At 44.4% G+C, this 25724-nt stretch overlaps 1 protein-coding gene across 1 annotated transcript in view; it reads left to right on the top strand.

The window, feature by feature from the left end:
- Positions 1-459: 459 nt before the first annotated feature.
- The window catches only part of FMNL2 (formin like 2), a 323355-nt gene continuing 298090 nt past the window's right edge, over positions 460-25724 (top strand). Inside the window, exon 1 of the mRNA XM_081095526.1 lies at positions 460-1045. Within this exon, the coding sequence (XP_080951652.1) occupies positions 929-1045 (117 nt within the window). The 5' untranslated portion in view covers positions 460-928. The remainder of the gene's footprint in view (positions 1046-25724) is intronic.

The raw sequence follows: 25724 nt of genomic DNA, 5'->3' as shown, positions 1-25724 counted from the left end.
AACATTTCAATCACACAAAAGAATAGTAACATACATAAGAAAGAAAGAACAATAACAACAAGCACCCTGGACTCACATCCCAGTTGATGAAACAGGAAGTTGCCAATACCTTTGAGGTTCCCCCCAGACCCTTTTGAACAATAACAGGCTTCTGAAACTTAAATCAGAACGCGCATATTCAGCCATTGATGGATTGGATCATCCGTTCATTTGTCAAATGTGTCAGAATCGATGATGACCAGGTGGTTATTTCTACTGTCGGAGTGAGCTGGGTCCAAAGTGACATGAGCTCTCTCTAGAGGCGTACAGATTGCCTTTGCTGCCAGCAGTCCTAACGCCGCGGGGTCCTCTGGAGCCCGCGTGGTTTCGGCGTGCGGACACTTTGGGCCGAAACTACGCGTCCCGGCAGTCCGCGGGGCGAGTGGGCGGAGCCGGGCCGGGGGCGGGGGCCGGGCGAGAGGGGGCATTGTGTCGGCAGCGCCGAGCCGCATTTGTCTGCTCGAGGTGCTGGCGGAGCGAGCGTTGTGTCCGGCGGCCGGTCGCGAGCTGGAAGTGTCATCGGTGGCCGCGGCCCCGGGAGGAGACCGAGTCGGAGGAACCTCGCGCCCGCTGTCCACGACCACCGGCAGGGAGCGGCGTGCCAGCGGAGCAACATGCAGATAGGCGCCCGGCGCCCTGACGACCCCTCCAGAGGAAAAGAGTCCGGGGCGGCGCTGGGGCGGCGGGGAGCATGAAGGAGGCCGGGGGGCGGCTCAGCTCGGAGCGCTGCTAGGAGCGCTGCGCGCTGCACAGTCGCCAGGGCGCAGCTGAGGGCGGGGAGCCGGGCGGGTCGCGCCAGTGAGCGGGAGCCGGTCGCCCGGAGCTGTTCTGATTTCGGACGCGGACGCTAGGGGCCCGGAGCAGCCCCCGACCCCGGCGTGCAGCCAACATGGGCAACGCCGGGAGTATGGATTCGCAGCAGACCGATTTCAGGGCGCACAACGTGCCTTTGAAGCTGCCGATGCCGGAGCCAGGTGAACTGGAGGAACGATTTGCCATCGTGCTGGTGAGTGCGCGGCGGCGCAGCTGACCCCCCACCCCCTCCCCTTCTCCCCGCGCGGGGAACAAGCCTGTCCCAAGGGGAGGGCGCCCACCTTCCCCATTGTGGCCTCCCCCGCCTCACTCCTCTCCGTCCCCCTTCCAGACCCCGCGCTCAGCCCTCTTGGGGTCCCGGGATGGGGCTAGGGCTCGGTGCGGGCTGCCTGGCCAGCTCCGAACCCATTGTCTGGCGGGAGAGGCACCTCGCGGCGCGTGTGCCGGGGAGGTGCGGCGTGGGCGTGAAGGAAAGGTGGCGCGGGCCGGGGAGGAGGGAGTAGCGAGTGGCTAAAGCTTATTGTTAAAAAAAAAAAGCCGCAAACCCGGCGTCCCTGCGGACCATCCCGGCCTGCGGGGTCCCGGGCCGGTGGGTGCATGTGGCCGGCCTGGGCTATGCGCGAAGGGGAACTTGGAGGCGGAGGGGCGCTCCCCTGAAGGGGAAGGAGAGGGAGCCCTAGGCAGTGCGGCGCCCTGGTCCTTCAGCGAGGAGAGGGCATCTGAGCCCCAGGCGCGAGAGGAGCTTCGCCTCAGCGCGTTCCTTTTGGTCTTAAATCTAAAACCACAAAAATGTGCTGTTTTGCGGGGACGTGTTGCGAGCTGTTCTGACTCCAGGCGCGACCCCTCCCCTCCCATACCAGCCAAGTCCCGGGCTCCCTTCCGAAACCCGCTTCTCCTAAGTTTACAGCTTTCAAATCCAAGACAGAATAATCCCTTCTTTCTCCCTTTTCGGCTGGGACTAAGTTTGGGGGCCCCTCCCTGCCGCTGCTGGTCAGTGCTGTGAGCTCAAGAGGGTGTGGCGGCCTCCCCTTCGCCCCAGCCAGAGTCTACTGCAGTTGGTCCCCCGACTTTGATTTGCAGTATCCCAGCCTCTTCTAAGGGATGCGGGAAGGGAACAGGCCAGATCGGACGCGTTCCTCTTCCTTACACTTTACTTGTACATTTCCCTCTTCCCAGTTAGTGGTTCTCAACCTTCTGGCCCTTTAAATACAGTTCCTCATGTTGTGACCCAACCATAAAATTATTTTCGTTGCTACTTCATAACTGTAATGTTGCTACTGTTATGAACCGTAATGTGAATATCTGATATGCAGGATGGTCTTAGGCGACCCCTGTGAAAAGGTCGTTGGACCTCCAAAGGGGTCGCGACCCGCAGGCTGAGAACCGCTGCCTGCAAGGCTGGGAAGCAAGAGGAACTTGTGCTAGAGGCAGCCACATTTTGCGTTTGCCTGCGGGTTTTTGGCTTGTAGCGCACAACCTCGGGGAAGGACCCGAGTCCGAACCCTGACTGGGACATTTAATTGGTCCCTTTTCAGGCCCGGTTTGATATCGGGAATCATGTTCCGGATGGCAGGTTAGCCCTGTGCTCTTTGGGAGAACAGAGGCCACGCGCTTTTTCACACCACCCGGAAGCTGGTGTGGCAGTCGGGAGATAGATGAGGCTGCCTGTCTTGCTGTGAGTCTTCTGTGATCTCCCACAGCTGCTCCCACCTTGTGCAAGATGGGACCCTCTGAAATGAAACAGCATAGGCTTAATTACTTTTCAAGGCAGCCTGGGCGCATACTTGACTTGCCTTTCCAGAGACAAACCTTTTTTATTCCAAATCCTCTTCCCACCAGACACATGGTTCTTACTCCCAGCTCTGAGTTTTCTCTTTCTATCCATCCATGCCGTGGTCTGTGGTGCTGTGTGTGTGTGTGGAGGGACTTGCCGTGGAAGGGCCAGTGACACAGGAAAACCAGATAACAACAATGCAATTAAATTCTGCTCAACTGGGATAGCATGTTTTGCATGAGCTCTCAGTTACGGTGCTGATTAATAACACATGGTATGAATTAATCCTTAGAAAAACAACGTTCCGTCATTAGCATGGTTGATTTGTGTTACTATTAAGTCTAGCAGTCACAGATTTAGTATGCAGACATTTATGATTCTACAGTATGAGCTCCTTGGGGGTAATGGCTGGTTGTTGTGGCTACTTTTACTCTGCTCACACACAATTACTGGATGCGGCTCCTTTTGTAATTGTTTACAATAGTGTAAGCCTATCAAAACAAACAAAAAAACAAAACCGAGAAGCACTAGGCTGACCTTTTTTGAATAGAGACAAAACCTTTGTTTTGGGAAAATCTCAGCTTGGGGGCCCACTGATGTGGTGTTTAATGTCACTCCTTAGTCAGCTCCAGCTGCTCTTTGAAAATCTACAAGTGGAATTAAAGGGAATGTGTATGGGTTGATAGAAATTCAAAGTTATGATTTCTCTTCCGGTCAGTTTCTGAAGTTGTATATGCAGTGCTCTCAACTTTGCTTTTCTTCACGAATTGCTTAAGAAATCAGCTCAAACCATTTAATTCTGGAGATCAAGCTTAAAGGACAAATTTTAGATTGGCAAGTTTTTAAGTTTATATGTGGAGAAATTCTCTACTCTGAGGCACTGGGAATCATTTTGGCATTATTGATCCTAGGTGGTTCCCCCTCTCCTCCCCTATATGATAAAGATCATATGTGTTTTTTGGGAAAACCAGATAGTAATACAGTACAGAAAATTTTACAAGCGCCTCATTGTAAGTATGGCTTAGTACATCAATAATTAACGAGCCATTTCAGGCATAGAAAACAATTTCTCCCACCTCCAAGCTCTAGAATATTTAATGCATTGGGGAAAAGTAAATAAAAATAAAAATGACAGAAGTCCATCTACTTCTGGAAAACTTAAGAGAGAACAAACCTACTCAATGGCTGTTCCCCCACCCTCCTCAGTCTATATGAGTTAAATTGTATAAATCTAAAAAAAGTAGTGGGTGTGAGTGGAAAGGTGAGAGGAGAGAGTAGAAGGCTGCTGAATTAAGGTCAGTAGAGGGGTAAACTTTAAAATATAATAGTATTTTCATAGGAAAAAATGAGATTTTTCAATAAATTTGTGTTAACTGAACTTTAATTAATGACCAGTAAAACATGGATCCAGTTCTTAGGAGCTTAATCCTCCTAAGGAGAGTCTCACCCCTCCCTGTGCGATGTTTCTGTTACAATCTTTGATGGAAGTATTTCATAAATTGTACATTTAATTATCTGCTTCAACTTTTGTTTCTTTAGGGTGTATATATTTTATGTATTTTACGGGTAACATTGACCTGTATTTTTGGGGCCTCGCATATTTATAATTACACTAGAGGCCTGATGCATGAAATATGTGCAAGGGGCTTGGCCCTTGCAGCTCCAGCTGCCCCGGCCTGCCTTCACAGCCCTGGCTTAGTCTGGAATGTCATCTGGACGGTCGTTTGGCTGTTTGGTCTAATTACCATATTAGTTCTTTATCATATAGGATATCTCTGTGGCTCTCCATTATTAAACACTGTCTGATTGTTGGGAACATCACACATACGCACACACTTTAACACTCCCATGTCCTTTATTTTCAGAGATGACACTAGGAAGTTGATTTTGGGTGTGGTGAACAACTGATTATCTTTGTTCAAGAGTACCTCTTTCTACTGTAGATACTCCTGTTACTCAGGAATTTATGGCTTGCAGTCGCTGTTTGTCCCCCACTGCCCTTGTCAAAGAGCTGTCCTCAGGATTCTTTCTTTGAGTTTCAGAGGAAAGGATAATTTTAAGCCTTGTATCCCAGCTGCTGTATCTCTGGGATATCAGATATCAGGCTGCTCATCCAACAGATTACAAAAGACAGATTAGGAAGTGATGGTTTAGGGCAGTCTTCTCCTATGTTAAATACTGGGAACAGCTTTGGTATGTGATTAATTTGAGTCAGTTTCCGTTTTTTTTTTTTTTTTGTTTTTTTTTTTTGCTTGCCCTGAGGTTGAATGTGGTCATTTTGTTTAGGAAGAAGCAGGAACATTTTCTGAGTTCCTACTATGAGTACTCCCCATGCTTACATGTTCTCATGTAATCCTCACAATCCTCACAATAACTCCAGCTATGGGCAACATTTTAGTCGAGGATATAAAGGTTACCAAAATTGCCTGAGGTCGTAGAATAGCCGATCTAGGATTTTAACCCAGATTTGGATCTCTGCATCCCCCCTCCCCCCCCCAATTATACTTTCTTAAGCCTAGAACTGGGAAGGAAAAAAAGCTTGGGGGGGGGGGGGGACTAGCAGTAAAGCTGTAAAAAAACAAACAAACCCCAAACCCAAACCAATTAAATCAGGTAAATGCAAGTATCCAACTATAATATTGGCAGACATTTCTTAGATTGGTTAAAGTGGGGTGCACTTGATGCTTCTCTTCAGGTGTCAGACATTTTGGCATCTTCACTGTGCTGTGCTGTTCTCAGGCATGGAGTTCAATGTTCACTTAATCTAAAAGTGCGCTCTTCGGTTTTCCCTAAGCAGGCAGACTTGAACTACTTGGTGGGGAAGGTCGGGGTTTCCCCATCAGGGGGAGAGGCAGTCTGTCAGTGCAGTGCCTACACTCCAAATGTAATTACTTGTGAAAGGGACAAGGAAGGTCAAGTCTTTCCAATTAAGTTGATCTCCACTGCAAGGTGTTGTTCCCTTTCAACCACTTCCAAGGAGAGCTCTTGCCATGAAGTCTGCTGAGCAGATGGGTGGGTAGCAGTGAAGTGAGGCCATCCTCAGATGCGTGCTGATTTGTTTTCTCACATCCCTTTTCCTGTTGGGAAAGAAGGGGGGTGAAGAGTTGTCACTTCGTGCCATTGCAGCCTCATCCTAGGCAGTCATCCCCTGAGCTGTTTTATTCTCAGAGTAGAGATTTATGCTTAGGACTGTGCTTATCATCATCATCTCGGTGTACTCCTCCTCCCTCCCCTTCCCTTCACGGTACCAATATATATATATAGGTATCTAGAGTCGAAGTTGATCAAAGGCTATACTCTGAATATAAATGTTTGGCTCTAGTGAGAGACTGGCAGCAATGTAAGCTGATGAAACCTGGGGGAGAAAAGGTATGCAGGCCCTTAAATCCTTAAGTGATGAGAATTACTTTTTGTGGCCTCTCATTTAGCAAACAGAATTGGCCTGGGACGCAGAAGACTTTGTTTCTAGAATTATATTAGCTGCACCAGCTTGAGCAAGTTAAACTCTTCCCTCTGGTCCTTGATTTTTCCTCCTCTGTATAAATGTGATACAACTGTTAGGATAGTCATGAGATTTTTAAAAACCATAGCACTTGAAAGTGTAAAATTTCCAGGATGTAAAATGTGGTCCATTAGCTGACTTCATTTGTTGAAGAACTTTTGTGTAGAAAAGTATGTAGCTGTATTCTGTGTGGTCTAGAGAGTAGAATTTCCAGGGGCAGTGACCGAATGTCTCATAGCCTAAGGAAAAGTATTCTAACATTTAGACTTGTCAAAAAATGAATAGTGAGCCCGGCCAATATGGCTCAGTGGTTGAGCATTGACCTATAAATCAGGAGGTCACAGTTCAATTCCTGGTCAGGGCACATGCCCGGGTCTGTGGGCTTGATCCCCAGTGGGGGCATGTAGGAGGCAGTTGATCAGTGATTCTCATCATTGATGTTTTATTTCTCCCTCTTCCTTCTTCTCTGAAATCAATAAAAATATATTTTAAAAATATTGAATAGTGAGCTCTCCATTAGAGCTGCTCATACAGAAACTGTATGAAAAGTGCTGATGATGGGAAGGTCTTTTCGAACCCAAGACATAGCTAGCATTGGCTTGACCAGTGCCTCCTTGAGATGAGCCTGCCACTGCAGAGTCTAGACCAGCCGTGGGCAAACTACGGCCCGCGGGCCGGATCCGGCCCGTTTGAAATGAATAAAACTATTGAAAAAAAAGACTGTACCCTTTTATGTAATGATGTTTACTTTGAATTTATATTAGTTCACACAAACACTCCATCCATGCTTTTGTTCCGGCCCTCCGGTCCAGTTTAAGAACACATTGTGGCCCTCGAGTAAAAAAGTTTGCCCACCCCTGGTCTAGACATTGAATGACAGCACCTGAGAGTGGAGAAGGGTCTTATAGGTTCCTCCTGGGCTCAAAGAAGAAGATAAGTATAGGCTCTTGTTTGTTCTGGAAATCTCTTCGACCTGACAGAAATTGTGGCCTGAAGGGCTTGATCTCAATGAAACATGCTCTTTGTTTTCAGACTTCGGGCTTGGGGAATAAGGACAAAGTGAAGTGGGCTCTCTTATCCTTATCTATACTAATAAAAGGCTAATACACTAATTAGACCAGATAGACTGGACGTCTTCCGGACATCATTCCAGATGTCCTTCCTGACAAAGCCGGGGTCCGAGCGGCGCTGCCTGGGTTCCCAGGTGCCTGCGGCCAGCCGGAAGGAGGGAAGCCTGGGTCCTGGTTGCCTGTGGCCAGCCAGAGGGGAGGAAGCCGGGTCCCGGTTGCCTGAGGCTCACCGGAGGAGGGAAACCTGGGTCCTGGGTGCAGGGGGCCGAGGCAGAGGCAGTTAGGGGCGATAGGCAGGCAGGCAAGCAGTTAGGGGTGATCAGGCAGGCAGGCAGGCAGAGTGGTTAGGGGCGATCAGGCAGGCAGGCGAGCGGTTAGGAGCTAGCGGTCCCAGATTGCAAGATGGATGTCTGGCAGTCGGACATCCCCTGAGGGGTCCTGGATTGTGAGAGGGTGCAGTCGGGGCTGATGGATTCTGTCCCCCCCCCTCTACCCCCCCCCCGCACGAATTTTGTGTACCGGACCTTTAATATTAAAATAAGTAATAGATATTACAAAAGTGGCTAATAAAAGAAGCACTGATTCCAGATGATTGTCTCTCCTTTGCAAGAGGGTGCAGGTACCTGGAATCCTCTCAGAAACAGTTTATAAAAGAACAAACTGGAATTGCTTAGGAAGGCAGCTGGGTTACAAGCTGTGCAGCTGCTTGGCAGGTGCCCCCTTGTAGAGCGGCTCTTCCACTCTGCAGTGGGGGACTCGTCCCCTTCCCCCACCACCAGAAGTATGTCCCCAGGCTTGTGGGTCATGGTGTCTGTAGAGAGGCTTCAAGCACCTTAGCTCTCACCTGCTTGAGCATTGGCTGCAGAGATAACTTGCCTCTTGTCTATCTTTGATGATGGTGTCTGTTCATTCTGCAGGGGATCTTCTCCCCTCTCCAGAACCTTCTCTTTCAGCATAACACGGAGGACTGTGCAGTTTCTGACAGATATGATGTAATATGGAAGCCATGTCTAGGAAGAGCTGGTAGGTTGGAGGGCTGCGGCATGGACTGTGATTCAACTAAGGCCACAGATGTGGGCCCAGATAGCTGGGAATTCCTTATTTGGGAAATACCAAGTTCCCACTTGGAGGTATAATGGTGTTTGATGTAGATAGAAGTGTACTTTCTTTTTACAACCTTAAAAGCAACAGCCATGACTATTGGCATCAGAGCTCACAGGTAGGCACCTTATCACCAACTTTTCATAGACATACCAGAGGTGTCCCCCTCACCACACCTTCAGTGTTCTTGTGTGGTGTGAGGCTGACTTTAGTGACTCTTATTTCACATGTAATAGTCCACCTTCTTCTTTGCTGAGGAAGCATTGTTGCATGTGGAAGCCCTGTATCCATTGCCACAGAAGCTGAAAGATTTGAGGTGTTTAGACCCTGCTGTCTTCAGGGGCAATCTCCCTGATGGACTTCTGTGTGGTAGAAGGTGCCCATGGACTACTTTACAGTAAAAACTTGTTGGCTTTGGGAAAGGTGTCCAATTCTTCACATTTTTGGGCCCTGTGACTGCTGCCTGCAGGTATCCGATCTTATCTATCTCAGGTCCTGCCTTGAGTTGACCATTTCCATAGGAAACTGACTTATTCCTTGTCTTCCCCCACACCCCTATGGAAGTTTGGCTGAACACTTTTTTATTTAAGGTCAGATGAGGAAGGGATTGAAAGCTAAAACAGTGGTTCTCAAACATGACTGCATATTGACATCCTTTGTGAGCCCCAAAAAACATGGATGCCTGGGTCCCATGCCCAGAGATTTTGATAAATTTGCCTGAACTTCGGGGGTTTTAGTACAAGTTCCTTCAGAGATTTGAACATGCAGCCTTGGTTGAGAGCCACTGTGCTAGAGGAGTGAGTCTTCCTCTTTTTCTGCTTCCTTCGAACACCAAACAAAAGTTAAAACCACAGTGATGAGTGTAGTAGGAAAGGAATTGTGTAAGAGGTACCAGAGAATTTGGAGAAATGAGGCAGAGTGGGGAAAAGTTAAACAACAAAACTCCCAGAGCTGTTTAAGTCAACCAAAACTACCAAGGTGAGAAACAGAAGACATGGATCAAAGCCTGTGGCATGTCAGAGAGACTTAATGAACCATTTAAGAAATGACCATCACATAATCATACTGGAAATTTTCAGAGAAAGTTCTCTATATTACAACTAAAGAGTGAATAGTGACTCTGAGGTGTACTTCTGGACTACAACACTCAATAAATCAATTGCATTTTTGCTTAGGCCTCTATTCTCCAGCCTAATTGTTTGTTGGTTCAGTGCAGGCCTTTTGCTTTGATCTCTGGCTTTTCCACTTACAAAGACTTGATGAGCTTGGCTTCCTGGAGTGAAATTCAAATACACTCGTGAAATGTAAACAACATTCGTTTATTAAGAATTCTATAATCAAGGCAAATTGGCATGCTTATATAAGCAATTAGCTCAGAGAATAGAACGAGAAATAGGATGCTAGGTCAAGAATGAGCCGATTGTTCTCAATGCAAGAGTCTAGCTATTCCTTTAATAGCTGTAACATAAGCAAATGCACATTCCTCTTATTCATAATCTTTAGCATTTGTGATTTGGGTTTGAGGAGAGCATATTTGGTTTTCTGAACTGAGCGGGTAGAAGCAATTATTGTTTCATTTTCCTCTAGAAATATAAATAAATCTTTCAGGGAAATGTAGGTAGTTGGTTAATGACCAAACAAAACTTCCTAGTAATTGGGAATAGGGCCAGAGAAGGTATGGATTTAAATGGGAATATTAAAAAAGTATAGTGGAGTTTTATTTTTGTGGAGAAGGAAAAGATGATGACTGTTTTACAATGGCAGGAAGATGGAAGATAATCTCACCTGCCTTCAGTGAAAAATGTTATTGTTATTATTCTTTGCATAGAGCAGTGGTTCTCTACCTTCCTAATGCCGCGACCCTTTAATAGTTCCTCATGTTGTGGTGACCTCAACCATAAAATTATTTTCGTTGTTACTTCATAACTGTAATTTTGCTGCTGTTATGAATCGTCATATAAATATCTGATATGCTATATGTGTTTTCCGATGGTCGCGACCCACAGGTTGAGAACCGCTGGCATAGAGGCAGCACTAGGCTCACTGATAGTAGACATTGGATAGATGTGGTTAGATTGGCACTCTGGCAGCATTCATTTTGTGCAGGGAGTTCAGTGCTGCCCAGTGTCTCACTTGGGAAAGCTGGGAACCTTAATGCAAAGGCTGTGAGTCAGATGAATAGTTTTACAGGTTAGTTTCAGTTCTGGCCCTTTCAGTCCCCAATTATGTTCAGCCTTATGGTTTTTTCAAAGAAGCTTTGCCTTTTTTAGTGATAATGGAGTATTTTGTCTAACCAGGATTCTTTATCCCCAAGGACTTCTGCCTGGTGAACCTAGCAAGCCAATTCAGTCCAGATGACTTGGGACCAGGACACATTTGGAACTGCTGATTCCCCAGCCTTATTACAAAATCACTATTTCATTGGCAGCTAATCAGGCCATCCAGATGTGAACCCCGAGAGAGACCGCCTCCTGGGGTTGTGGGACCATTCAGCTTGCCCATGTTCAGCCTCTCTAATGTCCTTTCACAGGAAAAGTCTCCAGCCTCAGGGTCTGCCTTTTGGAAAGCATTTGGTTGGTTTAGAAATCTCCGTATCACCTGTGAATTTACCAGATCCCAGCCCTCAGTTAACGAGTGATGCTTTAATCTTAGACATCTATATTTTTGTTATTTTACCAATAATTATCAGAAATTCCAAGTTTGGTAATTTTTCTGTTGATAATGGAGAAATTTAAAACATTTTTGGCTGTTCTCTAGAATTATACAGAATCATCCTTTAAATGAATCTTTTTCCTGAAGAATAATATACAAAGATAAATGAACCTACAACATTAAGTGTACAGGTTGGTGGAATTTCACAAACACACTGTTATAACCAGCCCCTCCATGAGGATTCAGAATCTGTTTCCCTGTTTTTCTTCAAACATGGTTTCACTTGGTTCCTAGGCTGCCTCCCCAGCCACAGTCACTCACCTGAACTTACTTTCCAAGGGGCTAGACGTACAGCAAAGAGTAGACCACAGGATTGTGCCTTGTGGCCTGATTCTAAATGCCTCTAACCATGACATTTCCACCACTTCCTTTGCGAGATTTCCTTCATTCAAGTAGGCCTGACCATTAGGAGATACTGATATTGTAGCATCGTTCTGTTGCTTTTGGTTATATCATCTACAACACTAATGGTATTTCTTTTTGCATGTGCGTGGCGTCTCTGTTTTTAATAATACGGAGAAGAGGACATTTGGATTTATGTTCCTAGAGTAAAGCATGAATGGGGAGGATTTTCCACAGTGAAAATGAGCATTTGCAGTTTGGGCTTCAATACTTGGAATTATGCACTTGCAGATACAAGTTTTATTTATTTACTCTCAAGCCTCAATTCTGGCCTTTAGTTACTCTCTCCCCCCAGCCCCCATCTTTCTTGATGCTTCTTTTGAAATATTAAAAGGTATAAGGTTGTGAATTTCATCTGCTGGTTCAATCTTTCCATCAAAGCCCTGTTATGTTATTCCAGACATCGGTCCTGTTTGGTCGTGTTTGCTGTACCTTCCATACTCTCCTCTGTGGCTTCTGTGCCCTTCCCTGCCTTCTCCTCGAAGCTTTCCACTGTCTGGCCAGACCCATCTCTTCCTCTGTTTCCTTCCTTGACCCAGACTGGGAGTTTGCATTCTCCCTGTCCACAGAAGACGCCTGCACTTTCCCTCCATATGTCTCTTATCAAGTGATTCTTCTGCTTGCCAAAAATATATTCAGTATATAGCCTTTAAGGCTCTTCTAAAATCTCACCTTTTCCCAGTATCCTTGCAGTCAGACCCACATCATTTTGGGGGAGGTGGGAAAAACAACCCTCCTCTCTTTGATCTGTTTATAGTACGAATAGTATGAATTATTTCTCTTACTCATGAGGCCCTTGATTAACTATCGCCTTGTGTGAGGCGTGACTGTAAAACAAGGGGATGCTTTTATGTGTAGCACTGTAGTCACTCATTACGCTCTGAGCCATCTGTTTATGTCCGTGTTTTATTTGGTAGTTCACATTGTGGGCTCCTGGGAGGCAAGGATTCTATCTTACAGGTCCTGGCACTTTTCCTTATCCAGCACGGTGCTCGGTCCGGGGAAGGGTCTTAGCAGAAAATTGCTGACTTGGTTAGAGAACGGTGCCCACTGACACAGGGCCAGGAATTGAGGAGCTCTCTGAGAACCTATTTAACTGACCACACTGGGCTGACTGTTAATTGCACATAATTGGCCTTTATGTTGAAATGAAACTTTGTCTCAGATTCTTACTCATCTTGGTTTTCCCCGCACCACCTACTGTAGTAGGTGTCCAAGAATGCTAAAGGTTCAGAGGTAAAATGTTGGAGTCATGTTTCATTTGACCCCTTACAGGAAATGGGTGAATTAGGAGGAGTAAGGCAGTTGCAATGGCCAAAGAAAATCAGTAGCTTTTTTCCCTGTCACTAAGCCAGATTGGTGTGTCATAGTATACGGTCATTGGTGAGTACAGTGGCACAGTAGCACAGGGCTTTCTTGATGGAAAATGTCTTTATGGCACTTTCTTTTACATTGGGACTGAGGTGGGCTTAAGTGAGAGCAACATTTCTTGTTTTGGCATTTTAGTGCTTTGCTATTTGCAAAGTGCTTTCAGATGCTCTTCTTTGAGTCTAAGAGTTCTTAATAAATGAGGCAAATAGGACATGAGGGTATGTGGCTTGAAGTTATATAGGAAGGCGATGAAGTTTGTGATCCAGTCCTAGGTCTTTCCAACTAAAACTCCAGGGGCATTTCGCTGTAGAGCAAGGTGAGGTTTATGTGCTCACTCATACTCTGTTCGGTCCCTCATAAGCATGATCTCTGCTGCTCCTGGCAGCCCTTGGAGGGAGCTATTCCCTTCCTTTTCCTAAGGAGACCATGGGGCTCAGCGTGATAAAGTGCTGCTACCAAATGATGGAGGCAGGATTTGAATCCAGGACTGTCTGATGAGAGAACCCGTTTCTTTCTACTGTACTATACTGTGCATGTTTTCTGAGTTAGCTATATCATTACATGTATGCCTCCTGTTCTCATTCTTCATATACTCTCTGGACTACATTCATTAATTCACACACTAGCTATACTGTGAATGAGTCCATCATCAACATAGTTGTAGATATATTGAGTTCCAGGGGCTCAAAACGAAGGTGCCGTTTCTATGTTTTAAGTGCTCAGAAAAAGTCTCCTTGGAATAGGAAGTAGAGAGATGCCAGGGTGGTCCCAACCACTGCTGGACCATCCTCTTTATTCCACATTGTGCAGTTTTACTCATTTGTCACTGCTTTCATCGGACAGGCCAGAAATATTTACTGAGCACGTCCTATGTGCCAGGCAGTGTTGTAGGCACTGGAGGATGCAGTGCTGCATGAGGTGGACCAACTGTCTGCCCCTGAGGCATTTTCTGGGAGAGGGCAGTGGGGGAGCCAGACATGAATGGGGTGCACAGATACATAAGCGGACCTGTTCTGATACTACAAAGAGCTATGAGAATAAACTAGGGCAGTGGTTGGCAAACTCATTAGTCAACAGAGCCAAATATCAACAGCACAATGATTGAAATTTCTTTTGAGAGCCAAATTTTTTAAACTTAAACTATATAGGTAGGTACATTGTTATTAACTTAATTAGGGTACTCCTAAGCTGGCCTTTGCTAAAAACGTCCTCAATCTGAGAGGTCAACCTCAGCGAATGTACCCCCACTTCTTCTAACGCCACTGCTTCAAAATAGACTCGCCCAGGCCGAAAACCGACTTCTGTGCATCGGCCACGAAGTTTCATTTGCACTGTACGTGCGTGCCCGCACGTGGTATTTTGTGGAAGAGCCACACTCAAGGAGCCAAAGAGCCGCATGTGGCTTGCTGGCCACTGAACTAGGGCAATGTGAGGTGGGGCCCTCTTGGTTAAGATCTGAATGATGGCGAGCAGGCAGCCAGTGCATGGAGATCAGGTAAGCGCCCTCAAGCAGATTGAGTATCCATTTGTTTCTACCCCTGCTGGCTCAGAGTGGGGTTCCACTGAGCCTGGAGCAAATGAAGGGAACAGCACGTGCAGTGGTCCTCGCTGCGTTGGCTTCAGACCTCACCTGTGGGGAAACCTCACGGTGGAGGCGAGGAGTCTTTCCTCTGTTGTGACAGAGCCATTTCCTCTAAGTGGCTTTGTGCAGTCACGGTTCTGCCACCTGTTACATTCAAATGATTTCTAACAAGTGATGGTTGCAGCCTTGTCCCTGCTCTGGACCCAGGGGACATACAGATGGAGTATTTGGTTAGTGTTCACAGTGTCCTTGTAAGTAAAGGCACTCTGTAGGCGGTACTTGGGATGGCCCGTTTCATGTGCTTGAAGCCATAGGTTGACATGGGTCAGGCAACGTAGGAAGACATTTCTTTCTTCTTCTTTTTTTTTTTTTTTTACTGTAACTTGCTACTCACTTGTTGCTCAGATTTTTTTTCTTCTTTTTAAAACATCTTATTAAGAGGTTTTTATTCTGAAGTTAAAAATGGAAGTAGCAGCGCTAACTGGTTTGGCTCAGTGGATAGAGTATCGGCCTGCGGACTGAAGGGTCCCAGGTTCAATTCCGGTCAAGGGCATGTACCTTAGTTGCGGGCACATCCCCAGTAGGGGGTGTGCAGGAGGCAGCTGATCGATGTTTCTCTCTCATTGATGTTTCTAACTCTCCCTCTCCCTTCCTCTCTGTAAAAAATCAGTAAAATATATTAAAATAAAATGGAAGTAGCATGCAGTGAAAATTCCTTAAGTTGCCCATAAAGGTACAGCAAGCGCTGTTCTGGATTGATAATCCTAGAAAGTAATTCTCATGCAGGTTAAAGTGTGAGAAACTCAGAGCTTGGCTGATGGAGAAGCCACGACAGGAAAGTCTGAGTGCAGCTCTGGGCATTTGGGCCATTCTGCCTTTAGCTGTCACATCACTGGCCGTGGCTGGAAAATAGGTGAATTCCAACATCTTGCTTGCCTATGGACTTACTCCATTCAGTGTTACATCATGCCTTAAATCCAGGAGTGGACTTGTTTCTTGTGAAAATTTTAAGGTAGCCTTCAAGGTAAATGTGGGCTTGATGCATGTACAGAAATAATGGCAACAGAGCCACTTGTTAGGCATTTCTTTAATCACTTCAGTAAACATGGAAGGTAGCTCAGGGTACCTGAGAAGTACGCATCCCCTCCCTTTTGTATATGAGAATCTCCAGTTTAGAGTTGCTAAGGGACTTGCCTGAGGGCACAACATTTCTAGTAGGAGGAGTTGGAGTTAAAAAATCAACGTGGTTGACTCTGCAGCTGTGCTCCTAACATACTCTTTTGAATCATTTATGAAATATAAGCATGATAAGTATTATATAATGGTTCAAAGTAAATGGAAAGCTCTGTGAGGGTAAGCTCAATATCTTTTCAGCTTGTATTAATTTTGTTAATATATCCAGAACCACAGCAACAATATATCCTTCAAAAAAAATTTGAAAGATAAAATAATAACTGGATGAATAAGCCACTGTCTACTGTTGAAATGGTAAAGGCCAAATAAGCTTGTGATCAAATTGGCTTTTTTCTAGAACAGTTGTCCTCTGAGAGCGTTCTGAAGGCTCTCTTTCAGACAACTGTCTCTGAACCTTTGTTTTTTTAAATGTTCCTAGTAGAATGGCTGTGTTGTTACAGCTTGAAGGCTGCGCAATAAACCTTTTGATCAGCCCTCGGTGATAACACATAGACTTGAACTTCCTTGTGAGGGGAACAACTGTTAGTATCTCATATTAGTAGGCTTTATGTTGGGGGTTGCTTATTTTTAGTAAAGAAATTCCACGTAATCCCATTCATTCATTCAACAAATGTTTTGTTTGGGTGTTTGGTCCAAGCCAGTCACAGTGGAGATGCTGGGACACAGAGGTCAAAGTATCATCTCTCTGCCTTGGAGGAGTTAACGGCCTCGTGGAAGAGATAGGCATGAAAATGAAAATGATGGGATTTTAGAAGGCATTTATCATATGTGTGTGCTCTGTGTATGTTGTGCTGTCACATTTTAGGTTAACCTGATACATCCAGACAAGTCAGTAAATTTGGCTGAAAGTTGTAATTCATAAAGTACAGATGAAATGAATTCTGCCCTGCCTCAATGCTTAGAGCAGCAGTACTCAACCTGTGGGTCAAGACCCCTTTGGGCGTCGAACGACCCTTTCACAGGGGTTGCCTAAGACCATCGCAAAACACATATATAATTACATATTGTTTTTGTGATTAATCACTATGCTTTAATTATGTTCAATTTGTAACAATGAAAATACATCCTGCATATCAGATATTTACATTATGATTCATAACAGTAGCAAAATTACAGTTATGAAGTAGCGACGAAAATAATTTTATGGTTGGGGGTCACCACAACATGAGGAACTGTATTAAAGGGTCGCGGCATTAGGAAGGTTGAGAACCACTGGCTTAGAGAGTCGGGTGTGTGTGTGTAAGTGGGCCCGTGCAGACCACTTGGGAGCATCTGGTAAAAAGTCCTGATTTTTCAGGGACAGCCTTTCAGGTGCAGAGCATTCTCCTCCAAGGAGTGGCAGGCGGAGGCTTACTCCTGGGCTGTGCCCATCAGAAACCCAGTGAGTGTCTGCTGCACTCGCCGTGCTAGAGCTGGCAGCCTTCTCCACAGAGCTCATTGCGGGAAGTGATGGCATTGGACCCCTGGGACCCAGAAGGAGCGTGCAGCTGAACTATGAACCCAAAGGGTGTAGTTGAGAAAAAAATGCTTGTTTATGGGCTTAGGCTTTGGATTTAGACGTGCGTTTGTATCAGGATTTTGCTGCTAACAGGTCGAGCGACCTTTCTAAGCCCAGTAGCCATGCCTGTCATATGAGTTCAAGAGCTACCTCTGTGGGTTGTTGGGAATATTAAGTGCTGTTGCTTAGTACCCTCAGCCAGTGATGCTCGGATAAGCACTTCACAAAAGGTGGTGGGTGTGATTATTTCGCACTCTTGTATTTGTCTTTGTTAAAGCACGGACTTTAGGGGTGAGGGGACTCTGATGGGACTTCAGTTCAATCATCGTCAACCTGAATGTGAAGAGCTGAACTGCACTGACGGTAGCTTATGCTGTTCTCGCCCTAAGATTGCACTTTCCGACTTCTTTCATACACAGATGTTTCCAAAAGTCCAGTCCATTGTATGTGGCCTCTACTGGGAGAGTTTATCTTGACCCCGGTACATTTTGTGCTGTCTAGAAAAAAGGCCTGCTGTGTCAGGGCATCAGACTGTTCTGTTGCAGAACCTGATGGAAGTCTTAGCCATTCCATAATCGAGCAGATAACCACACATGCACAACAGTGCGACTGTGACCCCTCCGCAGCTAGTTCACATGAGAAAATACGTTCAGGTCATGACCATCTGGGCCCTGAAGAAACTGCTATTGCAGTTTTGTTTGGCTCCAGCTCCATTCTGGAATGGATGGAGTCATTTGGACTTTATTCTGAATTCCAATAGTGGCAATAAAAAACAAAAAAAGGATTTGTATAACTTATGTGTAGATGTCCTTCTCTTTGATTTAATTGAAATCCACCCTGGCTGGAGTGCTCAGTGATTAGAGCTTTGGCCTGTGCCCTTGAGGGCCTCAGGTTTGATTCCCGGTCAAGGTCACTGTACTTGGGTTGCAGGTCCAATCTCCACCCCCAATCTGGATGCTCGTGGGAGGTAACCATCGATGTGTCTCTACCACATAGATGTTTCTCTCTCTTCCCTAACCCCCTCTTTTCCACTCTCTCTAAACATCAATGGAAAAAAATATCCTCAGTCCTTTTGGGTGAGGATTAAAGAAACCAAAAAATTTCATCCTTGTCGCAAATCAAGAATACAATGTCATCTGACTTGATCTAGGAGACAAAGTAATAAGTCTGTACAGGTTTCATCCTCCCAGTAACTCCTTGCTACACCGCCCCCCCCCCCCCAAGGTTCTTTATTAATGTACTAGAGGCCCGATGCACGAAATTCGTGCAAGAGTAGGCCTTCTTTTCACCAGCTGCCAGCACCAGCTTCCCTCTGGCACCCCGGACCTGAGCTTCTCTCGCAGCCCTGACTTCGTCTGGAAGGTCGTCTGGAAGGATGTCTGGTCTAATTAGCATATTATGCTTTTATTATTATAGATTTGGGTTACATCCTACACATCAATCTTGCTGAATCAGACAGAGCTACACTGATGAAACAGGCCAGTCCTGAATTAAATCAGTGCACTACCACCATCCAGAAATGAGAGCCTCACATTTTCTGAAGATGCTTTTTATACTTACTTCTTTCTTCCTTCCCAGTGAGGAAAATTGCTCTTTTTCTCTCAGCTGATGAATGTCACTGTTGCCCTAAATTGTATAGTGGCATTCTACTTTTTAAAGTTACCGAGGTAAAAGAATATTTGATAGAACTTTCAGACTAGTATGAAATGAGATTTTGTGTTCTCAGACCCTTTTGAGGGTCCTAACATCTCGTGGGCTGAAGCTGTGGCCATGTTTTTCTTCGTGCCCCATTTTCATATCAGATAGCCTTAATTTTTGGATTTTAGTAATGAAGGTCTGAACCCAATCTGTCAGGCTTCTAGTGGCATTTATTATAGCCTTTAGTCAGCTTAGAATGGCATGAAAGGAAGTAATAAGCCAACTCTAAGAAGGTCCAGATGAAAAGGATTATAACGTGGTACAAAAATATTAGCAGGCCTGGCCCAGCCGGGTGACTCATTCCTTTTGGAGTATCCATTTTGACAGCTTTTTTGAATCACACATCAATCACAGTGTTGGTATTTTTGGCGGGATGCTAGACTTTACCCTAATGCTCATGATGGTAACTGCCAAAAGTGAACAGAGAGGAGAATTAGAAATGAAACATCATAACGTCACAAACGTTTATTTTTTTTTCTTGAGTAGAAATAAAATTAGGAGTTCGAATGTCTGTTTCATTGCCCCAAGAAAACCACTCCTTTACCAATGAAAGTACGGCCCTGTGGGTCATCCCAGTCTTTGCCTATAGGAGCTATTCTTCTTCTTAGGTTTCCATTCAAGGGTTTTCCTTCCCAAACACTCTCCCCTACCCTAGGAATAATTCTTTTAGGGCTTAAGGTTTATTTCATGATGTCCCGGTGACTAAGCTTGCTTTTGGGATCGCTCCACCCTGTTCTGCATGTAGTCCTTCTGGGAAGAAACTCCCATGCACTTCAAAGGAGCAGCAGAGACACAGGGTGTATCTAGAAATAAAAATGTGACCCTTTGTCTCTCCTTTTCATCTCTCTCTGACCGGCATCCTTCTGTGCAAACAGATCCTTGTAATCGCTGTAGTCTGTCATGCTGGTAAAGCATGTGCTGTAATGTCACGCAGAAACCTCCTTTCATACCATTTACTGCATAAAGTGCACATGTACTTTGCACAGCATGTGCTTCAATACGAGAAATAGTTCTAATGGGTATGCTCTTAAGGTGATAGTGTCAACATTACAGAATAGTCTGTTAAAATACCCACCTACCTACCTAAAGAGAGTGTGTCAAGATACATCCAAGCTTCTCTGTCCTCATGTCCTCCCTTCTCCCTTCAGAAGTAAAACCACCCTGTGTGTCTTCCTATGCACATTTGGCACAGCTCACAGTTGCTTGATTTTATAGAGCCAGTCTCATAACCCACGTGTATTTCTGGCTCGACGCATTTGGTTTTGAGAAATATTTCATGTTGACACATGTAGCTTCAGGTCATTTAGCTTCTACAGCATAGTCATGAATGACTGTACCGTCAGTTATTGACAGTTGGTCCTCCTCATTCCTGGAGTCTGGATTTGCAAATTTGCCTAGTGGATACAATGCATTTGTTACCCGAAAAGGAATACCTCCCGTGTCTTTGTGGTCGGCCATTCGTGGGTCACAGAGTGGTGACAAATTGCAGTCACCTGCTGAGCAGTTTCCCAGCTGAGGTAGAACCAGGCAACGCTCTGCCCCCTCTGTCAGCTCTCCCACCGTAAACAAGTGTTGTTTTCGCATTCTGCCGAGTGCCGAGCCTTTCATATTTTTGTGCTTTTTGTTGGTGATTTTGTTGCATATAACGGCCTCCAGCTGTAGTGCGGAAGTGCTGTTGAGTGTTCCTGAGCACCAGAAGACTGGAGCGAGCCTTCTGGAGGAAAGACATGTTAGATAGCTTTGTTCAGGCCTGAGTTAGAGAGCTCTCAGCTGTGAGTTCACTGGTAGTGAATCAGCAATATATATATGAAATAAGGGATCTTTAAACAGAAACACTCATAACACAGTTTTATGTGTTGAGGTGACCAGAGGCTTGCAGAAACCTATCTCTGTATTTCTCCTGAGGAGTGATCGTTCTGTGCTTGCTAACTCAGTGTGACTTTCTAGGACATGAGCCCTAGGAATAATGGGAATCAACTCCTGTACCCTGTTGATGGGCATTTAAGGTTAGTTGCAATTTGTTATTACAAGTAATCCTATATAATAAAGAGCTAATATGCTAATTAGACCGAACAGCAGAACAGCCTTCCGGACGGACTACTGTCTGGACAACCTTCTGGATGAAGCCGGGGCTGCGTGGGCCAAGCCCCTTGCATGAATTTCGTGCATCGGGCCTCTAGTGTTACAACATAACCCTTGTGTATGTCACCTGATGCACAGATGTAAGTTTCTTAAGGCTATATACCTAGAAATTCAATGACAGGGTCCCAGGTTTGCCCATTTTCAACTTGTGTGGTTATCATTGAAATGCTCTCTAAAGTGGTTATTCCCCTGGTGTAGTTGATATTAGTAGGATTTGCCACCCTCTCTCATGTCTACTCAGATTGGGTCTGTGTATCAAAGAATTAACAAATATTTTTTAGCACCTACCTGGTGCTAGAAATTATGAGTAATAACAGAGAGCTGTCATCCAGGAGTTGACTATATATTTCCAGTGGTAAGATTTAGAAGCATAAAACAAATGTAAAAAAACTAGTTGACATCTACTTAAATTTTATCTTTGAGTGAGATGAATATCAATTGAAATTGTTTGGAGAATGCTTATGTAATATTAGCAGCTAACATTTATTGCCTTTTCCTTGTACTGGGCTAGACATCTTTTATTGCAGTTAATCTTAGTAATAAACCAAGAGGGTAAATACCATTATTCATCCGATTTTACTTAAGAGAAAACAGGTGCAAAGAGATTGAGCAACTTGTCTAAAGTCACACAATTAATGAATGACAATATCAGGGTTTCAACTTAGGCTCCCTGATGCCTGCTCTCCCAATTTATTTTTTTATCTTTTCCTTTATTCTCTCTCTCCTCACCATCATTTATCCTCCCTGTACCCTCTCCCACCTCCACCTGTCTCCCAATTTTAACCATTTTGTTCTATCTGTCTCAGCTTGCCACTTAATTTCTTCCATGTAGCCATGACCAAAGGTTGTCTGTCTTCATGTAACATACAGACACAATTCAGGGGAGTTGGGGCAGCATGAACCAGGAATTAGGTGTGGAGTTGTTTTGTATCGTTTTCTTAAATGAGGGGCACTGGTGAGGGAGGACATAGAAGAGACCATCCTGGCTTCAGTATGCATTAATCAAGCCATCTTTGATTTTGGTGGGAAGAATTCTTAATATCCAGCCACTTTCATCACCATTTACAAAGCCATTGAGTAGTTTTGGAAGGAGGGGAAAATTTATGTATTCTGCCTGTCCTCGTTTATTTGCTCAAATGAGGATTTTGCTACTTTTACGAGAGTTGTGTTAACAATCTTTACCGCTTTTGAGGGCTTCCTAAGGGCCAAGTGCTGTGTGAATGCTCTGTTTGTATTTCTCAGAACAATCCTGTGGAATTTTAGTAATTTCCTTAGTCAGTGGTTGAGCTGGATGTGAACTAGGCACTCTGACCTCTGACATCATAGTGCACATTCAGCTACTCTGCTCTGCACTCTCCCCTGAAGATGGAGTCGATCTCCCTTAGCAAGGTGACGTACCCAAATAACAAGCCGCAGGCTGTAAACCCAAAGGACTGCTTATTGCAGTGGAATGCAGTGTTTGTGCTAACTTCTCAGAAAGGAGAAACTGCAACTAAAGCATGGTACAGGGGGTTCTGTGAGCCACCAGTAGCGCCAGTGTTCTTCAGAGGGAGCCTACTTGCTCCTAGTCAGGTGAATGAAATCCCCGAGATGTTCACGGTAAGGTGAGGGGGAATAATTGCCACCTCATTTCTTAGAATCAGTGACTTTTTCTATATTAACAAGCGATCTATTCTTTATCTTCTGAAAGTCAATATTCATGGCCTACCCTGAAATAAAGATTATTCTCCGAATCAGTCTTTTTCAAAAATTTGACTGCAACCTATGCTAAAATATGTTTTACATTCACAACCCAATATATACAAGTTCTGTCAATCCAAAGGAAAAAAAGAAGCAAGTTTTCATGAAACAACACTTACCTTTACTAAGTGAAATGCATTCCATTTTTTATACCATTCTATTATTTTAAAATATAGTCATATTATTTTAGGTGGGAAAGGTGCACTATGTGATTAAATTCCAGAAATTGTTTATAATTTCTGTTGAAGCAACCTGGTCAGATATCCTTTAAAGTCCTTAGCTCATAAAGTCCACACTGCATAAATTGTTTACACTTTAGATTTGATCGTAAGACTCTTCCTTAGGTCCTTCATGAGTTGCAATGTCTATTCCTTGTGGTTATGCTAAGATCGGAAACATTTGCTTGACAAAATTTTCCATCAGTGGAGAAGAATTAAGAGTCAATAGGTTATTGAGAAGGCTAATTGTAGCAGGTATGTTAACGTATTTGGATCTATAGCCTCATTTTTTTTTTTTCTTACAAAAATACCTGGAGAATACTACACACAAGAAAGTAAAGGAAACATTTTTTATTCTTTGAGTCTCCTGAATTTTGCATCTGTGGTGGGAATGTGGATAATAACACAGTTTTGCGAAATTTTGTTCGGGATTTAGCTTGATATCTTTAACTTAATTTTTAGTCAGTGAAATACACTCAAATAAAAATGAGAAACCAAAATCACAGGGTAGCCATTTGTAGTGTCTATTTATATAGTTTGTGGGTGATTTCTGGGCTTTTTGCTTTGGTTCAAGTATACTTTAACTTTCTGATAACTTTATAGGTAACGGTACTTATTTATTATGTTTTGTTTCAATCCGCATCTTCTTTAGACTTCAATAATAAAATACTATCACAGTGGAAGGTGGTTTGATATTTTGCTTCTATGTGACTGAAATTTACTATGTTTGTGAGATCTGTAGACTTCACAAAGTAGCACCATTCTCAAAAAACCATTCCTTTTCCTGGGTTTATGTTTCTGATTTGCAGTTTAACCCTGAGGGCTGGAATGACTTAAACCAGGGGCTTTAATCCCATCTGTACATCCCTAAGACCTCCTGTATTTTAACTTCATCATCTACAAACGGGAATAAATAAGTAAAGATGTCCTTACTGTGTCAGAGCATTGATGTGGGATAAGTCCTGCAAAGAGCTTTGGTAGAGGGAATTTCTTTTGTACATAATAATACGGAAAGAGGAATTACACTCCATTTCAAAGTCTTGTTACTGTAGCGTCATCAAATATAACAATTTACACTCAATGCAAATGCTAAGTGTATTTAAAAGTATTTTTTTTCTACTAATTCAGATATGTTCCCATTGTAGAAGATTAATTAGAAAATGCAGTTTAGAAACAGAAAATATACATATTTCTAATTACATTGCCCCGAGATAAGCACTGTTGACTATTTTGGTATGGATGCTCCTCCAGTGTAGTTTGTTTTCTTGTGTGCATCCATGCCATGAACATCTTATCTTTCATTAGAATTTCCGAGTGCTTGTAAACTGTTACATTGAGGGGCACTTCACAGTTTATTTAACCAGTTCCTATTGTTTGAGTGTCAGGATGGTCTGTCTCTGTTTGTCTCCCTTAAGTTTTACCAAGATGAATACCCTAGTAGCCGAGTCTTGGCACACATTCTCAATCTTTCCTTAGGATGATGTTGAATATAGTTAAAGAGGCAGTTCAGAGTGGTGAAAATTAAACAGGCATTAGGAGAATTAGATTTGACTTTTACCTTGTCGATAATTGTTACTGTAACCTCTACATCACTTTCTTTCCTGTGCTCATTTTCCTTCTCAGTATCAGGTAAAATGAGCTAACTCCTAAAGGGGATTTAATTCTGACTACAGTCACTTAGGATAGTTTATAGACAAGGAAATTGGACTGGAAGGGATGTATCTCTTCTGATGAATTGTGTTTGGTGATTTAGATGTTTTTGGTGATGCCAAAGGTACTGAGCATCCTGTCATGTGTTAGTCATAGTTATAGCCATCCTTAATCAGTGATTATGATTAACTAGAGGCCCAGTTCATGACATTTGTGCACTTGGTGGGGGCTCGGGGGTGCCTCAGCCCGGCCTGTGCCCTCTTGCAGTCTGGGAGTGGGCCTAAGCTGTCAGTCGGACATCATTAGCACTGCCACAGAGGTGGGAGAGATTGGCCATTCAGCCAATCAAACTGTAATATGCTAATGATATGCTAAGGCTGCTCAACCACTTGCTATGATGTGCACTGACCACCAGGGGGCAGTCAACCGGTCGACCAGTTGCTATGATGTGCACTGACCATCAGTTGCTCCGACTGCTAGGTTAGCTTGCTGCTGGGTCTGGCCAATTGAGACTGAATGAGAGGGGCCAGACACACCCTGGAGCCCTCCTGCAGTCCCTTCTCAGCTGGCCAACCTCCCTCATCCCTCCCCGGCCCTGATCGTGCACCAGTGGGGTCCCTTGGCCTGGCCTGAGCTCTCTCTCAATCCTGGACCCCTTGGGGGATGTTGCAGAGCCAGTTTTGGCCTGATCCTGCAGGCCAAGCCGAGGGTCCCGAATGGTGCATGAGTTCGTGCGCCGGGCCTCTAGTTTGGTCATAAAAAGCACGAAAGCACTGATACATTCTACAACATGGATGAACTTAGAAAACGTTTTCTAAGTCCCAGAAGCCAGTCCACATATTAAATGATTCCGTTTATATAAAATGATCATAACAGGCAAATCTAGAGAGACAGAAAGTGGATTAGGGCTGGGAAAAGGGGTGACCCTGGGTGCCTTGGGATGGGTGATAGCTAAAGGGTACAGGGATTCTTGTTGAGGTGATAAAAATGTTTTAAAATTGATTGTGATGATGGCTGCAAAGCTCTTAAATGGACTAAAGACTCTGCATAACATTAAAAGGGTGAATTGTATGGTATGTGAGTATCTCAATAAACTTGTTACCCAAAAAAGACAGACTCTAAAAAGCTTTTGTTTCAAATTTTCTAGATGTTGGAATTATAGCCAAGTGGAAATAAATTGTGTTAAATTCCTCATGAGTTGCTTTGTTTTCTGAGATC

This window comes from Myotis nattereri (assembly GCF_964212035.1).
Source record: "Myotis nattereri genome assembly, chromosome: 7".
Taxonomy (NCBI): domain Eukaryota; kingdom Metazoa; phylum Chordata; class Mammalia; order Chiroptera; family Vespertilionidae; genus Myotis; species Myotis nattereri.
This window is presented reverse-complemented; position numbering and strand designations above follow the sequence as displayed.